We start from the raw sequence: 18274 nt of genomic DNA, 5'->3' as shown, positions 1-18274 counted from the left end.
AAAACTATATTCAGTGTAGAAGAATCAGGAAGAGGTCGTCGATTCCGTGGTAGGCCTTGCACTCGGTGGATGTGCGCGGTGAAGAAAGATGCACGATCTGGTGCACCGCACTATATCAGGATACATTCTGCGGAAACTAAAACCAAGGTGTGACGTTGAAATGAAAGATTTCAAACGGTAAAACTGATGTAACCACAGGATGGATCACAATAATTAATATACCGTTGGATGATGGATGGATTGATAAAATGATGGACAATTTTGTGATTTTTCAGTTATCGTTATCACTTCATTGTTAAATAGTGAAAATTTCATAAAAGTTCCAAGGTCGAATTTTCACGAACAATGTACCAATCACATGCAAGCACGCTTTGCACAGAATTCATGAGTAGACACCAACTGAGTGCTGTGATATCCTGTATAACAGTGGCAAAAAAAATTGACAGAATCTCCCCGTCCCCATAGGTCAACTAACGTTTGCTTATATGAGCCTAGACTATTTTGATGTCTTGAAGGTGAAGCTTTTTCGGAAACTTCATAGCCACCTCCACTATCAGACAGGTTTACGTTCTGCTCTTAGAATGTTATTAAAACTGATGTCTTGATGGGAAACATGCTGGCACAGGCAACAGTACTGCACCGAGCAATGTTTGAATAGAGCGCTGCCCGCATAATCAATAATCATAAACGGATGATAATCCATATGGTGTAACGATACCCCATACAGTCGGGACTATATCCCGAACTAGTTGATGGGCACGTTTAATGGTTATTTACTATGCGGGTGGTCACTCGTCATCTGTTAGTGCAGAAGAACTCGATATTCATTTGTGTGCAGCCAAGCCAAAAGACTACATAGCTGCTGTCGAGGTCGACGCGTAGGTGTCGTTTTGCGATCTGGAACACACACAAATTCATTTCTGGAACACACACAAATTCATTTCATCTTGATAATAGAGTTTCCACATTCATATTTATATTTTTCAATAAAAAGTTTTTTTACATTAACATCTTCATCACATATGACTTTCAAATATGGCATCTTCGTTGTTTTTTTGGTATCTTGAAACTGATTCATTTTTTTCTGATTCTGTTTACTGATAAACTGTTTAAATTTACCTGAATAGAAGGCTACAAATTAATAATAAAAATACAGATCCTATTCGATTTTGGAAACACCCCAAAATTTTTTCTGTTGCCAGAATCGTACCATGCGAAAATGAACGGTTCTCTTTTCATGATTTTTTTACTTTTGAAACGGCCAAAGGCGACATTAACAGTAGATATGGCTACCAATAAACTAGTTTTAGTTCCAAGTCGTTTGAGGTCTCGCTTGATGAAATTTGATTGACGACCTAGATACTGATATCTAGTAATTAGAGGCATGATCATGATCATTATGTTACCGGAACATGTTCCAGTCATTTCTCAGGGAGCGTTTTAACGATTCCCTACACTTCGGCAACATAAAGAACCAAATTACCTTTCTTTCGGAGGATGTTGAGCTTAAATTGGTTAAAAAATAAAGAAAATTAGACAAATGTGATTAATCATAATCGCTCGTTTCTGGCACATGTGTGCCAAAATTTAACCGTGCCAAAAGTTAAACGAGCTCGAATCAAACAGAGCCTCAGAAGAAAATATAAAACTATTGTAGTTCTACGTCAACTATTCGGTCGTGTCTTGGATACCACCCTCCTATTTTTTTCATCTTATTATTCTTTATATTATTTCGCTTATTCTTTCCCTCATTCTTCTTATTTTACTTTTTCGTCTCATTCTTCTCATGATCGAGTAAGAGAAACGCGAAACTCAGAGTTTGAGGAGAAAATTAAATTTTTGAACTTCCACAATCAGTTTGACCATTGTCCTATTTGAAAAAGCTTCAAACACTTGTCAACGCAGGTTTGGCACTAGAACTCTGTAAAACAGAGAGAATACCTGATTAGCTGTTCGTGTGCATTTTGGTAGCCCTGGTTTAGCTTGAAGTGAGTTAAAAGTTCCCACCCTCTTTTCTTCGAAAATTAACCGTGCGCCCCCTCCCACTGATTAAGCGATGGAGACACCAGGCTCACCATTAACAGATAACGAGTTTAGGGGAAAATTTGACTCTAGAGCTCAGTAGAAATATTCTAGAGAAAAATTTTACGTCTTGCGGTGGTGTAATCGGAAACGCATCTGACCGGAGATTAAAAGTTGTGGGTTCGAGTCCCACCTGCTGGACTATTTTTTTTTTCGTAAATTTCTAATTAACTATTTCCCCAGTTAGTACATTTTTCAATCGTTAGCTTCACATTTACTGCTTGAAATAGAAATAAAAACAGCTTGACTTGCATTATAGTCATTAAAAATAAGAAAGAAAAATTTTCTGTAACAAAGTTGTTACATTTTATAAAGCGCTTATTTTTATGATATCACCAATTAGGGTGACCGAAAGTTGCAATGAAATCAAAGAATCTAACTTTCTTATCTTTGCAGATAGAATTACAGATTGGTTACAATGTTGTAATCTCGGTAATTTTAGGTTATTAAACCTACAACAAACAGCTGAAAAGATTTGTTATCAAACCGAAAAGGTTTTCTAACATAAATGGTTGTTTGATCATGAAGCAATAAGGAAAAAAATTAAAATATACCAAAAGAGATACAAAAAAAAAAAAAAATAACAGCCAGAACGGTTTGTCTGACTGGTATAATGTCTTAGGTAAAGTTGTAGACAGTAAGTTTGTCCTTCCAGAATCAATATTTGATAGTTGATTAGTTGAAGAAAAATGTTAAAATTGTCAAAATATTTTTTATTTGTTTTTTATGGACAAAATCATTACCTGCAACTTTGCAAACCGTTCTGACTCTAAAATTATTTATTCCATTGGCGTGAAGGAAGAAAAGAGGATCAAGCAACAGCTGTTTTTTATTAATTCCCGAACACACACCTAACTGGATCATTGTAGCTATTTGGGAACCGTAGGTTCAACTATTTATATATTCTCGAACTCTAATCAACTCGGGAATTATTTTGACGAAATTGAAAAGACTTTCGGTGAACTTTTATTCACTTTTTAATACCTATAATTTGTTGACATTTGGTTGGTTAATGACTGGACCAAAGGCGCATAACAGTTCCCACTAGTGAACCTCAGCCTTCCAGCTACCGTACCCCTACCTTCTCGTGGTACCAACTGATGTGCGAGTAACCAGTGGAAGATCGGGTAACCAACCCTGGTGGGACTGCTGGTCGCATGCTGACAGCGGGCGGGGCTTCCTTCCTCGGAAGGGAGTTTCCTGGGATCGACACCCACAGAAGCGTTCTAAGTAACGCAGTGTCCCTCCCAAGTCCTGGTAGTGCCCGGGACTCTAAACAATGGCACTACGATGGCCCTCCTGCGACATAGGGGTGTTGGTCGCTGGCCTTGCAAGCCCGCACCATTAAAAAACAATAGCAACGAACGCAATAACGTTAAGTACGGACCGGAACAATCGGCTAGGACCTAGGCAACGAAAACGGACTAATGATTGGATTCTCGGAACATGGAACTGCCGATCTCTCAACTTCCTAGGAAGTACCCGCGTGCTTTCCGAGGAATTGAAGACCCGCAAGTTCAACATCGTAGTGCTGCAGGAGGTATGCTGGAAGGGGACGATGGTGCGTACGTACAGGGATGGTCACACCATCTACCAGAGTTGTGGAAGCACACATGAGCTGGGAACAGCTTTTATAGTGATGGGAGAGATGCAGAAGCGGGTGATCGGCTGGTGGCCAATCAGCCCTAGAATGTGCAGGTTGAGGATCAAAGGCCGTTTCTTCAACATTAGTATTATCAACGTGCATAGCCCACACCTCGGAAGTACCGATAACGACAAGGACGAATTTTACGCGCAGTTGGAGAGTGAATATGACCGCTGCCCAAAACATGATGTCAAGATCATCATCGGGGATTACAACGCTCAGGTTGGCCAGGAGGAGGAGTACAGACCGGTGATTGGACGATTCAGTGCACACCAGCTGACGAATGAAAATGGCCTCAGACTAATCGACTTTGCCACCTCCAAGAACATGGCCATACGTAGCACCTTCTTCCAGCATAGCCTTCACCATAGACTCACCTGGAGATCACCGAATGGAACAGAAACACAAATCGACCACGTTTTGATAGATGGTCGGCACTTCTCGGACATTATCGATGTCAGATCACATCGAGGCGCTAACAGCGATTCGGATCACTACCTAGTGATGGTTAAGATACGCCAAAAACTATCCGTTGTGAATAACATGCGGTACCGTCGCCCGCCACGGTATAATCTCGCGCGACTGAAGCAACACGACATCGCAACACAGTACGCGTCATCGCTCGAAGCTGCACTGCCAGAAGAGGGAGAGCTTGAAGAAGCCCCTCTAGGGGATCGCTGGAATGCCGTGAAAACAGCTATCAGCAGTGCTGCGGAGGAAGTCCTGGGACACGTGCAACCGAATCGACGTAACGAGTGGTTTGACGAAGAATGTCGGCAGATTTTGGACGAGAAGAACGCAGCGCGGGCAACAATGCTGCGTAGAGCCACCCGTCAGAATGTGGAGCGATATAGACTGAAACGGAGGCAGCAAGTCCAACTCTTCAAGGAAAAAAAGCGTTGTCAGGAACAGGAGGAAAGCGAAGAACTCGAGCAGCTGCACCGCACACACGAAATACGAGAGTTCTACCAAAAACTCAACGGATCCCGCAGAGGCTTTGTCCCACGAGCCGAAATGTGTAGGGATAAGAATGGAGACATTTTGACGGATGATCGTGAGGTGATCGAAAGGTGGAAGCAGCACTACGATGAACACCTGAATGGCGTGCAAGCAGGAGACCACAACAGGAGCAGAGAAGACCTGGTCGGTGCAACGAACGACGAAGATGTGCCACCCCCAACAATAAGCGAAGTTAAGGATGCGATCCGGCAGCTCAAGACCAACAAAGCGGCCAGAAACGACGGCATCGGAGCTGAGCTTATTAAGATGGGCCCCGACAAACTGGCTAGCTCGCTGCATCGGCTGATCGTCGAGATCTGGGAAACAGAACAGCTACCGGAGGAGTGGAAAGAAGGGGTTATCTGCCCCATATACAAAAAGGGCGACAAACTAGACTGCGAGAACTATCGAGCGATCACAGTCCTGAATGCCGCCTACAAAGTGTTTTCCCAGGTCATCTTCCAACGCCTGTCACCATTAGCCAGCAGGTTTGTAGGAAGCTATCAGGCCGGCTTCATGGAAGGACGGTCTACGACTGACCAAATCTTTACACTGCGGCAGATCCTCCAAAAGTGCCGTGAGTTTAGAGTCCCTACACACCATCTTACGGTAACAATCGACGGGGATGAGTTCGAGGTGGTCGACGAGTTTGTGTACCTCGGCTCTCTGGTAACTGAGAATAACGATACCAGCCGGGAGATAAGGAGACGTATTATCAGTGGAAGTCGTGCCTACTATGGGCTCCATAAAAAACTACGGTCGCATAATCTGAGCCTTCGCACCAAGTGTATCCTGTACAAAACGCTAATAAGACCGGTCGTTCTCTACGGGCATGAGACGTGGACAATGCTCGAGGAGGACTTGCGAGCACTCGGAGTTTTTGAACGTCGGGTGCTAAGAACCATCTTTGGCGGTGTGCAGGAGAACGGAGTGTGGAGGCGTGAATGAACCACGAGCTTGCGCGCCTCTACGGTGAACCCAGTATTCAGAAAGTGGCTAAAGCTGGAAGGATACGCTGGGCAGAGCATGTAGCTAGAATGCCGGATAGCTACCCTGCAAAATTGGTGTTCGCTTCAAATCCGGCGGGAACGAGAAGGCGAGGGGCGCAACGAGCGAGATGGGTGGACCAGATGGAGCACGATCTGCAAAGTACCGGGTGCCCGCGGAACTGGAGGCAGGCAGCCATGGACCGAGTGAATTGGCGGAACCACGTTATGCAGGCCATGTCTTAGGACGTACGGCCATCTAAGTAAGTAAGTAAGTTGTTGACATTTAGATCTACCTTTTTTCTGAAGACGGTCAAAACAAGAAAAAAGTAAATCGAAAGGTCAACACTGACAAAAAACTGTGGGTTCTCGTATACGAGTTATATTTTTGTGGCATTGATTTTTCTGTATTTCAGTGGCGTAGTTTTAAAGGGAAGGAAAAGTTAAATTAAACTCCATTATTTTTGAACCGCTGGCAAAGATCATAGTATTATAACGTTTCCATTTTAAGCTAGTTCTACCGATATTGTGCGTTATCCTGGCTATTTCTCTTGTTCATTCGGCTCTCTGCTCGTGCTCGGTGTCGAGCTTTAACATAAAATATGTGTAGAACGACAGTACATAATTAAAAAATTACGGAAATTAAACCTTTCAGCGCGACAAAACTTAACCTGTGACACGGTGACTGCACTACGGCTTGAACGGAGTAAACGGTATATTAATCGAAAGTAATGGTGCGGAAACGATTTCCGGAGCAATTTCTCATCTGCTTTCGGGTCGAGTGTGCAGCTTTTGTGTTTATCACCGCTACCAGTAGGGTAACCGGGACACGCTAAGCGTGAAAATGACTGGAACCGAACGCATCCGTGTTTCTTTGATGTTTACGTGCCAACAGATGTTTGAAACTTAAACAAAGCGCATCTATTTTGTGGACTGTCGTGTTTGAACATGTTTTAATGGCTATCGGTTAACCTAGAATGCATTCAATTTACTTACATGATATAGACACCTGCAGTGAAACCGTGCACCATGATGTCCACTCCGATTCCGTTGACCACTGCGGCGGGAACAGCGACAAGCAGCGTGGCAGCATGTTGGGAGAAAATAGAATGCGGTTGAAATTGTAATGGAAAAACTATTCAGCTTTAATAGTAGCATCAGCAACCGACAGTTTTTAATAGCTCTGTGGTTTTCGGGTAACCGCGAAAGGTGGTCCAAAATAGCTTTTGGATCTTGAATGCAGACAGAATCTAAGTCAAAGCATGACGAAGCCCTTGTACGAGGTGATTTTTTGTAGTTTTTATCGCCAGAAAAATGAGAAGAATATTTTGAATCGATGAACATGAGCTCTTACATTTGAACTGTATTTCATTTTTCAGTTGATTGAGATACAGGAAATTGATACATTCACGAGTGACGGAGGAGCACATGGGAAAACGTGACACACGGTAAACAAGAGCCGTTACACAGTGACTAGCATCATCAGATGAAGTCAACACGTAATCTCCTCCTCTGGCGTAGTACCGCGCGACGGTACTTTCAACATGTTTGACTGTTGTGCCACGCAATAAGTTGAATGTGTTTCCGCATATTGACTTTCGGTCGTTACGCTTCAGTGAAACAGAGGTGGTGGAAAAAATCCGTAACTGATTTATTGAACAAACAGATTTCCCCCAGGATTCGTGTTTCACCTCCACACTAGATGGCAATAATGAGGGAAAACGATACATGTTGAACTAGGACTGCGTTCCGGTACCGAAGGTATAGAATTTATGACGCTCTTTAGGATTACTCAGTATGATATACGATCATTTTATTGGTTTGTTTTGATTGAATTTGAGCTTGTTGGGAAGAACATGATAGCAAAGAGAGCAATGATTGGAAAAGGATCATTTGGCTTGGATTGGTGCCCCATCCACGCATATCAGAATGTCAAGTAACTTGATTTTACCCTGTGGTGGAGGACATAAACGTCTCACACATGAATTCGTCTCCGTTTTATTTTTTTGGTGGCTTACACGGTACTGACATGGGGGACATTTTTTTTGTCCTTTCGATGTAACACAGCTGCAGCAGCTGCTACTGTTGCTGTTGCATTGTTCCCGCTTATTTTCGCTCCATAAACTCAAGCGTGGTGACAGCTTTGCGCTATTTGATCATTTATCATCCAGCAGTGTGGATGCAATCTCTGCGCTCAATGAGAAAAAAAGGACGCTATCGTTGGCACCGGTATTATAATATTACTTGCAGTCAGTAAGCTGCAATTCGCTCGGGTAAACACCTGGAGGTGTTTTCAGAAGTACAATGGGATCCAGTTATATTTTTTGTTATGCTTCAAACACTATTGGGTGCGAGTTGGAAGTGAAGCATGGCAGGATCAACCGGTTGGTACGTAGCTTGATGCTCTTCATAAACAAGTGTTTGCCATTAAATATGCAGTAACTTGGGCGACGTTTGCGTCACAAGAAATACTGTAATCATCAATAACCGCGCGTCTCCATTAGTACAAATTCGGTGGAGGCGCTGTATGTATTTTGCCTTTTTTTAAACTCCAAGCTTAATAATTCAAATTTCTGAAAGGTCCTATGCCTGCAGATAACGAACACATACAGTCCGTTAAAAGCAACAGTTTGATGAATTCCACGAAATCAGACGAATTGACTGTGAAAATTTCAATGTACAAGCGCAGCAGAAATTTTGCCTAAAAGGAGAATTGCAAAAGTAGGTAGGTAATAGTTCCAATTTTCCTGTGATTTTTAATCATTTAAATTGTTTCGTGAAAACGCTTTAAACCCTCGCGCTGCGATCTAGCTAGCACCAACAGTCTCTATTAAGAGGCAATTCGAGCATACGAAACGGCTGGCCTGTTAAATCAGCATCGTATCTCGAGGCAAACTGGTAAATTAGCATCGTATTTAATTACCATAAGGCTAATTGAGAAAGAAGTATAACTCGAAATTGAGAATAATCTGAATATTGAATTGAAATTGCCAAAAAGGACTTATGATGATACTGCTTTAGATGTTCATTGTGCTATGTGAATTATTCTCTGGCAAAGGAAAATTTAGCTCTGCAGTAATTGCCACAAATCATCAATTGATTGTTTGTTTGAAAAATCAGTATATACGTCAATATCTGCGCTCTCGCGACCTACTTGCGTTGAAAATTATTTACAGATAGTTGAAATACAAACACAAGTTTATTGCCTCCCACTTTGATTTCCTCAACTGTACGATAGTACTCCAAGATTTATTTCTCATTATTCATAACATTTAAAGAAGGACTTTTTCTCGGAAATTAAATTTTTTCTGCACAAACGTTATGGAGTATTGAAAAATCAGCATCTTTTGATTAATATTTTCTATTGCGAAGTTAAGGTAATCAATTTCCTCCCTTTCCGTGGTATTGTTTCTAAAGCTGATGTTCTGCTATGCAGTTTTGTTTGGTTACCATGACAATACTACGCGTCACAAGTGTGAGAAGTGGTGATCTGTTTTGTAGCACAATACTGCAAAAAACGTTCAATTTAAAGAGATGAAATAGTAATATTTATATAAATTGAAGTGTTATTGACTACGTGAAGTAGCTGTTTCATCGATATTGTTAGGGCCAGTTGTGAAAACAGCTTGATGTAGGGACTGTGTTTTCAACGGATTTCGTTCTTTCTTGCAATAAACGATTGAAAAATTTGTTACACGTCTGCCCAGAGGAAGAAAAATGTAACTTTATGGCGAAAGTCCATTGAAGCAGATAGTGTACCGTAAAACGGGGTGAAAAAAAAAACAGCAGGGCGATTAGAAACAAAACTTTCGACCTTGAAATATGATAATAGTTAGCGCTAAACTTTCGAAGAAAGCAGACGTGTTTTTTCTCTGGAAGTCATACGCAAGCTATTTAACAACGCCATTTCGTTTAAGTACCGTTTTGAGTGATTTTTCGCCGCGTTTATCTGCGCGATGAGTGTTCGACGCGAAAACACGTTTCGCATCGACTACGCGAACGTACCGAAAAAGCCGTCCTTTGAAGAGCTTCACGAGTTTGTCGGTACCGTGTTGGGTCTACAGTACGAACAGGTGCTTCGTCTTCAACCAAGTAAGACACTTGGATGTGCTTTTGTGAAGGTCGTTGACCTGGAGCTGGCGCAGAAGATCCTAGCAGAACACGACAAAAAGCACGAAACCGAAGTAGATGGCAAAATCTACACGCTTCGGATTACACTGGAGGACAGAGCGGTAGAAGTAAAGTTATCGGACTTGTCCGAAGACATAACGAACGAGCAAATTGCCGAAATTCTTAGTGACTACGGTGAGGTTCTGTCGGTAACCGATCACGTATGGGACAGTAAATATCGCATCGGTGGTCTTTCGACGGGAAGCAAAATAGTGCGCATGATGGTAAAGCGCAATATTGAAAGCTACATCACGATTGATGGACAAACGACAAGTGTGACGTACTTCGGCCAGTTGCAAACATGTCGCCACTGCAGCGAATTTATTCACAACGGCATCTCGTGTGTGCAGAATAAAAAGCTGCTGGTGCAGAAGACATGTTGCAAAACAAACGGGACAAAAATCCGCCACGAAACCCTCTGTTACTACACAGAAGAACACAGCCGCCAAACCTTTCGGTCCCAAGCCCGGAGAGGGAGGAAAAAATGAAAAACCAAAACCGAATCCGCTATTTCAAAGACCAGGCATAGCTAAACCTGCACCGGTAGCTCCGAAGCTGCCCTTAGCTCACACGAAGCTCTCTGTACCGAACACTATCGATCTGAAGTTCGCGAAAACGAACATTTCCGATCAACTCGTGACGCTCATGGCTCCTCCGGCATTGGTAGCTACTACCAACAGAATGACTACCCGACAAACTACCTCAACCGATGGAAATGACACAGACTGTTCATCAGCTTCAGGAAGCAGCAAGCGCCGAATTGGTCGGCCGCCAGGCAAGAAATCGCGACAAAACAACGCTGACGACGAAGAAGTTGAGGAGATTGAAGTTGATAATATATAGATCTCTTTAGACTATATAATATTTAATGGATCTCGTTAGCTATAACATCGCATCGATAAATATAAACACCATCACAAACTCAACAAAACTAAACGCGCTTAGGACGTTTCTACAAACAATGAGCATAGACATTGCACTTTTGCAGGAAGTAGAAAATGATCAAATCAGTCTGCCTGGGTACAACGTTGTGTGTAATATAGATTACTCCCGTAGAGGAACAGCAATAGCACTGAAAGATCACCTGCGTTTCTCGAACGTTGAGAAGAGTCTCGACGGACGAATAATCGCAATACGGCTTCAAAACACAACCATCTGCAACGTTTACGCTCCATCTGGTACGGCCCTACGAGCGGAGAGAGAGCGTCTCTTCAATAGTACTCTCGCTTACTATATTCGTCATCCTACAGAACACACATTGATAGGAGGTGATTTCAACTGTGTTGTGCGGCGATGTGATGCTACTGGAAGCAACCACAGTCCCGCTCTTTCTGCAACTGTGCAGCAGCTAAACCTTCTCGATGTTTGGGAACAACTTCACCCAACTACCCCTGGCTACACCTACATTTCACACAACTCATCATCTCGGTTAGACCGCATCTATGTTAGCCCAGGACTACGAGGTATGTTAAGGTCAACCGATGCGCATGTGTGTTGTTTTACGGATCATAAGGCGTTAACAGCACGCATTTGCCTTCCTCAATCAGGCCATGAGCCAGGACGCGGTTTTTGGTCCCTACGTCCCCATTTGTTGACAACAGAAAACATAAACGAATTGCAGTTTAAATGGCAATACTGGACTCGTCAGAAACGAAACTATCCCTCATGGATACAGTGGTGGCTATCGTACGCTAAACCGAGACTAAAATCTTTCTTCCGTTGGAAATCGAAGCTGGCCTTTGATGACTTTCATCAAAAACATCAACGTTTATATAGAGAATTACGGCAAGCGTACGATGGCTATTTCCAAAACCCAGAAATGCTATGTACAATAAACCGGGTGAAAGCGAAAATGCTAACTCTGCAGCGCAATTTCACGCAGGCGTTTATGCGCTTAAATGAATCATTTATAGCGGGAGAACCAATATCAATGTTCCAGCTGGGCGACAGACGCAGAAGAAAAACAAATATTTCACAGCTACGCGACGAAGAAAACCAACTCATCGACGACGCTACCGAAATCGAACGGCACATGCTTCACTTCTACCAATCTCTGTATGCTGTGGGTTAGACGGAAGAAGATACGGAGAACACATTCGAATGCGAGAGAATGATTCCAGAAAACGATCCGGTAAGTGAGTCCTGCATGCACGACATAACAGCGGCTGAAATTTACACAGCCATCAAATCTAGCAGCCAAAATAAATCCCCCGGTGGAGATTCCCTGCCTCGAGAGTTCTATCTTAAAACTTTCGATGTGATATGGAGAGAGCTCACCCTCGTCATAAACGAGGCTTTGTCGGGAAACTTTCCGGCCGATTTCGTTGATGGTGTGATGGGAGTGACCTTCGCTAACTCCATTCGGCAGATGAATAAACTGAACTGGGATGCGATCGTATTGAGTTTCTCCAGGCAGATTTATCTACACTCACTCCGTACACTCAACTTATACCAGAAAGTTATACTCCTCAACACGTTCATAACGTCAAAGATCTGGTATCTCGCATCGATTCTCACTCCAACTGCCGCCCATACGGCAAAACTGACTTCGACTATGAGAATGTTTCTGTGGCGTGGTATTACGGCATGTGAACCAATGCAACAGCTGGCGCGAAGCAAGGAGGCAGGTGGTTTGAAACTACATTTACCGGCACTCAAGTGCAAAGCGCTTCTAATCAATCGGCATATGAATGACATGAACTCCCTCCCTTTCTATATGTCCTTTCTTTCCCAAGCAAATCCTACCCCACCCATAGATTGTCCTTGTTTAAAAATAATTTCAAATTTCCGAACACTACCTCCACATGTCCAACAAAATATATCCGTAGAAACGCTTCATAATTACTACGTTGAACAGACTGATTCACCCACGGTGTCCAATGACTACCCCACAGCAGATTGGCGGCTGATTTGGAGAAATATACGAGGCATTAATTCAAGCGAAAGGAGTGTCTTGTTTCTATTGATCAATAGAAAACTTGAACACCGAAAGCTGATGTTTCGGATGAACAGAGCCGACGGTGAAAATTGCTTATATTGCAATAACGCTGTTGAGACATTGGAGCACAAACTGAGCGAATGCAAGCGTGTGGAACCAGCCTGGAGTTTACTACAACGGAAGGTGAACATGCTGCTGAACGGATGGCGCAGACTTCAGATAGGAGAACTCTTGAGACCACAGTTGAGAAACCTGCGAAAAACAATAAAAACTAAAACTTTGACATTGTTTGCAAAATATTCAAGCTTTCTTATACATTGTAATACTAATGAACCTAACCTAACCTGACCTAACTTCACTGGAGTTTGAATTAGATTGTTGAAATGTAAATATTATCTGTTAAAGCTTTTAACTTAGAAATAAACAAATTCTTAAAAAAAAAATATTATAAGTCTTTGATAATATTTAAAAACCATGCGAAGAATTTTTTGTTGAATAGTTTAATAGTAAACGAGTCCTGTAAACCCATTCATGAATTAGTAGCACTACTGTCGGTTTGCTTAAAAAAATTACAAAATGGACGCTCAAGTTCTGAGCATTCCCGAGTGCCAAAAAGCTTTGCCTGTGAAAGCCCTTTTGTTCCACTTACAACTTGTTCGTGTGCTGTACTGGGTCGGTAGTTAAGCATTTCAAGTTTGTACAGTGAATTTAAGGATTACCTTAAGGTATTCATCACCCTTTTATGTGTGTTTCGTGGGAGCTCCAGGTTTGCAGATTTGCGGGGCGAATAGAAACAACGCCATAGCAAATATTTTTTTGCACGAAATAAAGTGGATTTGTGAAATGCAATCATATTTTTTATGTGAAATGATCCCTGAAACATACTTTGTGCATTCTAAGCCTATTATGGTCAGAAATAACAGATTTTACGCAGAAAAAAACTGTCCCTTTGTCAAGCGGTCACGAAATATGAAATCAATTACTTTGTGAGCATTCAGATGTTATCTTTAGAACCCAATCAGGCAGTCAACAAAGCTAGTCTAATCTAAAATGTGGCAAAAGTCTGATTTATTTGCTGCATGATGCTCGACGTGGACCGACAAAGACATTAACAACCCGAGAGAAACGGACCAAGTTTCCAGTTCTACTAAGACAAAGTGTTCATGGATGTCGTGTCCCAGACGGAATACAGGAAGATCCCGAGCCGGTGAAAATGCTTGACCAAACCCCGAATCCTTTTGTTTCTAATAAACACTCTCACAAAGATTATATTCATTCATAAAATAATAAACATGAAGTAAAAAACCGAACATTTTTACTACTTTAACACTTTATAACGTTTTTTGTCTCTCATATCAACAAACATGGTTCAATTGTTCTGTTTTCTCCAAGATAAAACTTAAATCTTTCATCGGAACAAGGAAAACGAATTCGACTGATAAGTGTTTCCATTCGCCCCATTGCGGGGTGAATATAAACATGCAATATTCTAACCGCACTAATTCGAGATACATTCCGCGAAAACTAAAACCATGATGCAACGTCGGAATGAAAGATTTCAAACAGTTATACTGATGTAACCACATGATGGATCCCAATAGTCAATATGTCTTTGGATTGATAAAATGATGGACAATTTTGTGATTCTTCAATTTTAATTATCACTTCATTGTTAAACAATGAAAATTGGATAAAAGTTACAAGGTCGAATTTTCACCAACAATGTACCAATCATATGCGAGCACGCCTGGCACAGACTTCATGAATAAACACCAACTGCCTGCTGAGATATCCTGTATAGCAGTGGCAAAAATAAATTTGACAGAATCTCCCCGTCCCAATAGGTCAACTAATGTTAGCTTCCATGAGCCTAGACTATTTCGATGTCTTGAAGGTGAAGCTTTTTCGGACGCACAGCTTTTGTTGAAGCACAGCGGGGCGTGGAACACAATCGAATTGCCGTTTGAGTTGTCTTCTTCTTCTTCTTGTTTCGTATAGCAGTAAATATCAGAATTCAATATGATTTTTCGGGTGCCGCAAAATACGCTGCGGCGCCGGGGACAACCGAATGCGTTGTTTTTTTTCGAACTCTACACTCTGCTTTTTACAGATTCATTTAAATAACAGAATGTAGGGTATTAAAAGACAATAAGAGAACCAAAATGCTCCGTACAGATCTTTAAATAGGCAGTTAAACGAGCTGTACTGATGATTATATTTTACTAGCTAAATGAATTTAGTCCAATTTGACAATTCTAGTTGCATCTCGCGGTGGCGGTATAGAGGAAAACCAAATTCATTTCATCTTGATATTAGAGTTCCGACATTAGTATTTGTATTTTTCAATTGAAAATTTTTTTGAATTAGCATTTGCAAGAAAATGTTACTTCCCATAACCTTACTTGTAATTAAACAACGCTATGCAAACATTAATTGCTGTGGCTAATGTTGTGCATCACTCTAACCCAGTTTATATTCGAAGATAACGAACATATTCGTTGTTCTTTGGTATTATGAAACTGATAAAAAAAAATTCTGATTGAGTCTGTGTAATGATAAAATGTTTAAATTGAATATTAACATGTTCAAAAAATAAAATTCTATGTCAATATTCATTTTCTATTAAAACTGTACTGCGTTATCGATATTTTTTCCGCGAGCTTGTAACTGTAGGAAAAAAAAATTATGTGACATCTTTGCCGCTTTGTGATCGGTGAGTGAGCCAACTTCAACAAGACAAATAGATATAGGAAGTTTAATTTCTACTAAATCGTACTCAATTAAATATTTTATGGAAGGTTGCTTTTTCGTGTAATAAAGAAAATTCACTGTATTAGAATGAAAGGTATTCATCAGTGGTCCAGAAACCAAATTTAGGGGGAAATTTGGGTCTAAGGCTCTATAGCAATATTTCAGGGTGACCAAATATTTCAATGCTATCAAGTATCTAACTCACTGCGGGGGCCTAGTGTGGTTGGTAACGTCTCCGCCAACCACGCTCGACGCCTGGGTTCGAATCCCACCGCCGACATAGGTGTCGATGGTTGTGGGGTGGCGTGATCCACTCACAACCAACCCAACTGGTCTAGATTCAATCCTAGCCGACACCGGGAGATTTTCTGAGGCGAAAAATCTCTGGGATCCCGCCTTCCATCGCATGAGGAAATAAAGCCGTTGGCGCCGGTCCGTTAATAAACGGGTCGTGAGTTAGGGACCTGGGTGTGGAGTCGCCTCCCTGGGCGTCGGTAATTGGCCACAACAGTGGCGGAAATAGACCGACGGAAAATAAGCGAGAATAAAAAAAAAAAGTATCTAACTTTTTTATTTTTGTAGATAGAAAACCTTGTTCTACAATTTTATAGCTCCAATAATTTTAAGTAACTTTGTAAAAAAAAAGTTTTTCTCTAACACAAATTTTCCCCTAAATTTGGTTTCTGGACCATTGTGAATGTTAAAGAGAATATTTTTTCTTTTAAGATAGAGTGCTGCAAAGAAATAATCAAATACCCATTCGATTCTGGCAACACGCCAGAATTTTTTCTGTTGCCAAAATCGAACCGTGCCAAAAATGAACGTTTCTTTTTTCATGACTTTTTTGACTTTTTAAGTGATCAAAGACGACCTTAACAGTAGAAATGGCCACCAATGCACTAGTTTTAGTTCCAAGTCGTTTGAAGTGTCGCTTGATGAATTTGGGCTGACGACCTAGATACTTGATGTTACCACCCGAACCAAAATACTTTCCTTTTGGAAGATCTTGAGCTTAAATTGGTTAAAATAAAGTAAGCAAACTACAAAAGTAAAGCGAGCTCAAATCAAACATAGCTTCAAAATAAAGATATGAAATTATTGTAGTCCTACGTCAACTATGCGGTCGTGTCTTGGATACCACCCTCCAACTATTTTTACAATAAATTAATGAATTGCTCATTTTATTAAAATGGTAGTTAGACACTTGATAAAGGGGGGCAAACCCCATGTTTTGAAACTTTATAGAACATTCTAGACATTACAGTATTTTTTGTACACTGCAAGATATATCGGGAACTGTTTATATTCACCCCGTTTTACGGTATGTGGTTGTGGTACGAAAAATAACCTGACTGAAAAATATGGTCTACACATGAAAAAATATACCGCATTAAGATTACAGTCCTCGGAAACGAGACACAAAGCATATGGATGTTAGGCATAGTATGCTAGGCATATAGACGCAAGGCATAATGGATGTGAGCCATAATGGGTACGAGGCATACTGCCATAAGGCATAACGGATGCGAGACCGAATGGACGCAAGACCGAATACGTTGTAGGATCGCATGAGATTCAATTATCGTGACTATGTGTCCCGGGTTTTCAACATCCATTTCGCACCAGAATGTCTATTAAAAATATGTCGCACGTTCGATTATCAACAAAAAGCGTCATTCAATGAATTATCTATTAAACTTAGATATTTCTTACTCCGTGTATCTAGTTCAAGTGTAAATATATTTCCAAACAATTCAGGTTGGGCATAACATTTTTTTTTTAAATCACATCGCGCTAAGGCGCCGTGGTTACCACAGTCTGACCCGGTCACCGACCCGTCGTCGGCAGCGGCGGCCTCTCACACACGAACGACTGATCTACTGTTTTAATAGGTTTACTCAAACAGAGTCTTTACCTTAGTTAAGTTCGAACGAGCGGTAGCGAGTAAGGACAACAGCCGCTCGAACAGCAAGTCGGCCGAAGGCGTATTGCTTTTCAAATGACACTCTAAAGCGAAATACATGTTATTGAAAGAGGGCTGTGATGATGATGACGATAATACGTTATTCCACCTCACTTCCTCTCGGCCTTGTATCCTTTCGACCTTGCGTCCATTCGGTCGGGCGTCCATTCGGCCTCGCATCTGTATGCTGAACGGGGTGTCATCACAGTCCCTATATTTACAGTCTGTCTGTTTAAAAATCATGCGATCTGGCAACCGGATAATTTGATCATAATAGTTGGCAGTGTTGCAGTATTTGTTTAAATTATTGAAACGTTGAACATCAAATTTTCGTCTAATTGTTGATCTTATGTAAACTGTTTCTATGTAATATAACCTGAAATCAAATATAAATTAATTTAATCTATGCACAACACATGAGAGCTAAAAATATTCTTCAAATATAATTCAACTATGTTTTTAAGACTTGTTTGCCGTCTTTTATTTTTTTTATCTAGAACACCAGTTTGTGCTAGAAATTTTTATGAGTGATTTACTGTCTCATGTAGAGTCTTTGAATCAATATTGAAATAGTTGAAATCATCTTGATAATTTTTAGCACGCTGCGGTCTCAATACTTCCCTCAAATTTGAACTTTTCTAAACTATCATGTTCGACTGGCTCCGGTTCGATTGGCTCCGCTACCGGAGTCCACCAGACTGGTGATAACTTTTGTTCTACAGGTCGGACTCAATTATAAA

General features: G+C 41.3%; 1 protein-coding gene across 13 annotated transcripts in view; it reads right to left on the bottom strand.

Annotated features, from left to right (window-relative positions):
* Window positions 1–18274, bottom strand: part of LOC129721582 (uncharacterized) — a 99469-nt gene that overhangs the window by 12905 nt on the left and 68290 nt on the right. For 12 of the 13 annotated variants that reach the window (XM_055674328.1, XM_055674330.1, XM_055674318.1 and 9 more), the window contains one exon: window positions 6709–6803. In XM_055674328.1, coding sequence (XP_055530303.1) covers window positions 6709–6803 — 95 coding nt within the window. The remainder of the gene's footprint in view (window positions 1–6708; window positions 6804–18274) is intronic. The other variant, XM_055674331.1, reaches the window with a different exon arrangement.

This window comes from Wyeomyia smithii, chromosome 2, assembly GCF_029784165.1.
Source record: "Wyeomyia smithii strain HCP4-BCI-WySm-NY-G18 chromosome 2, ASM2978416v1, whole genome shotgun sequence".
NCBI lineage: Eukaryota > Metazoa > Arthropoda > Insecta > Diptera > Culicidae > Wyeomyia > Wyeomyia smithii.
The sequence above is the reverse complement of the archived record's forward strand: the minus strand, read 5'-3'. Positions and strand labels throughout refer to the sequence as shown.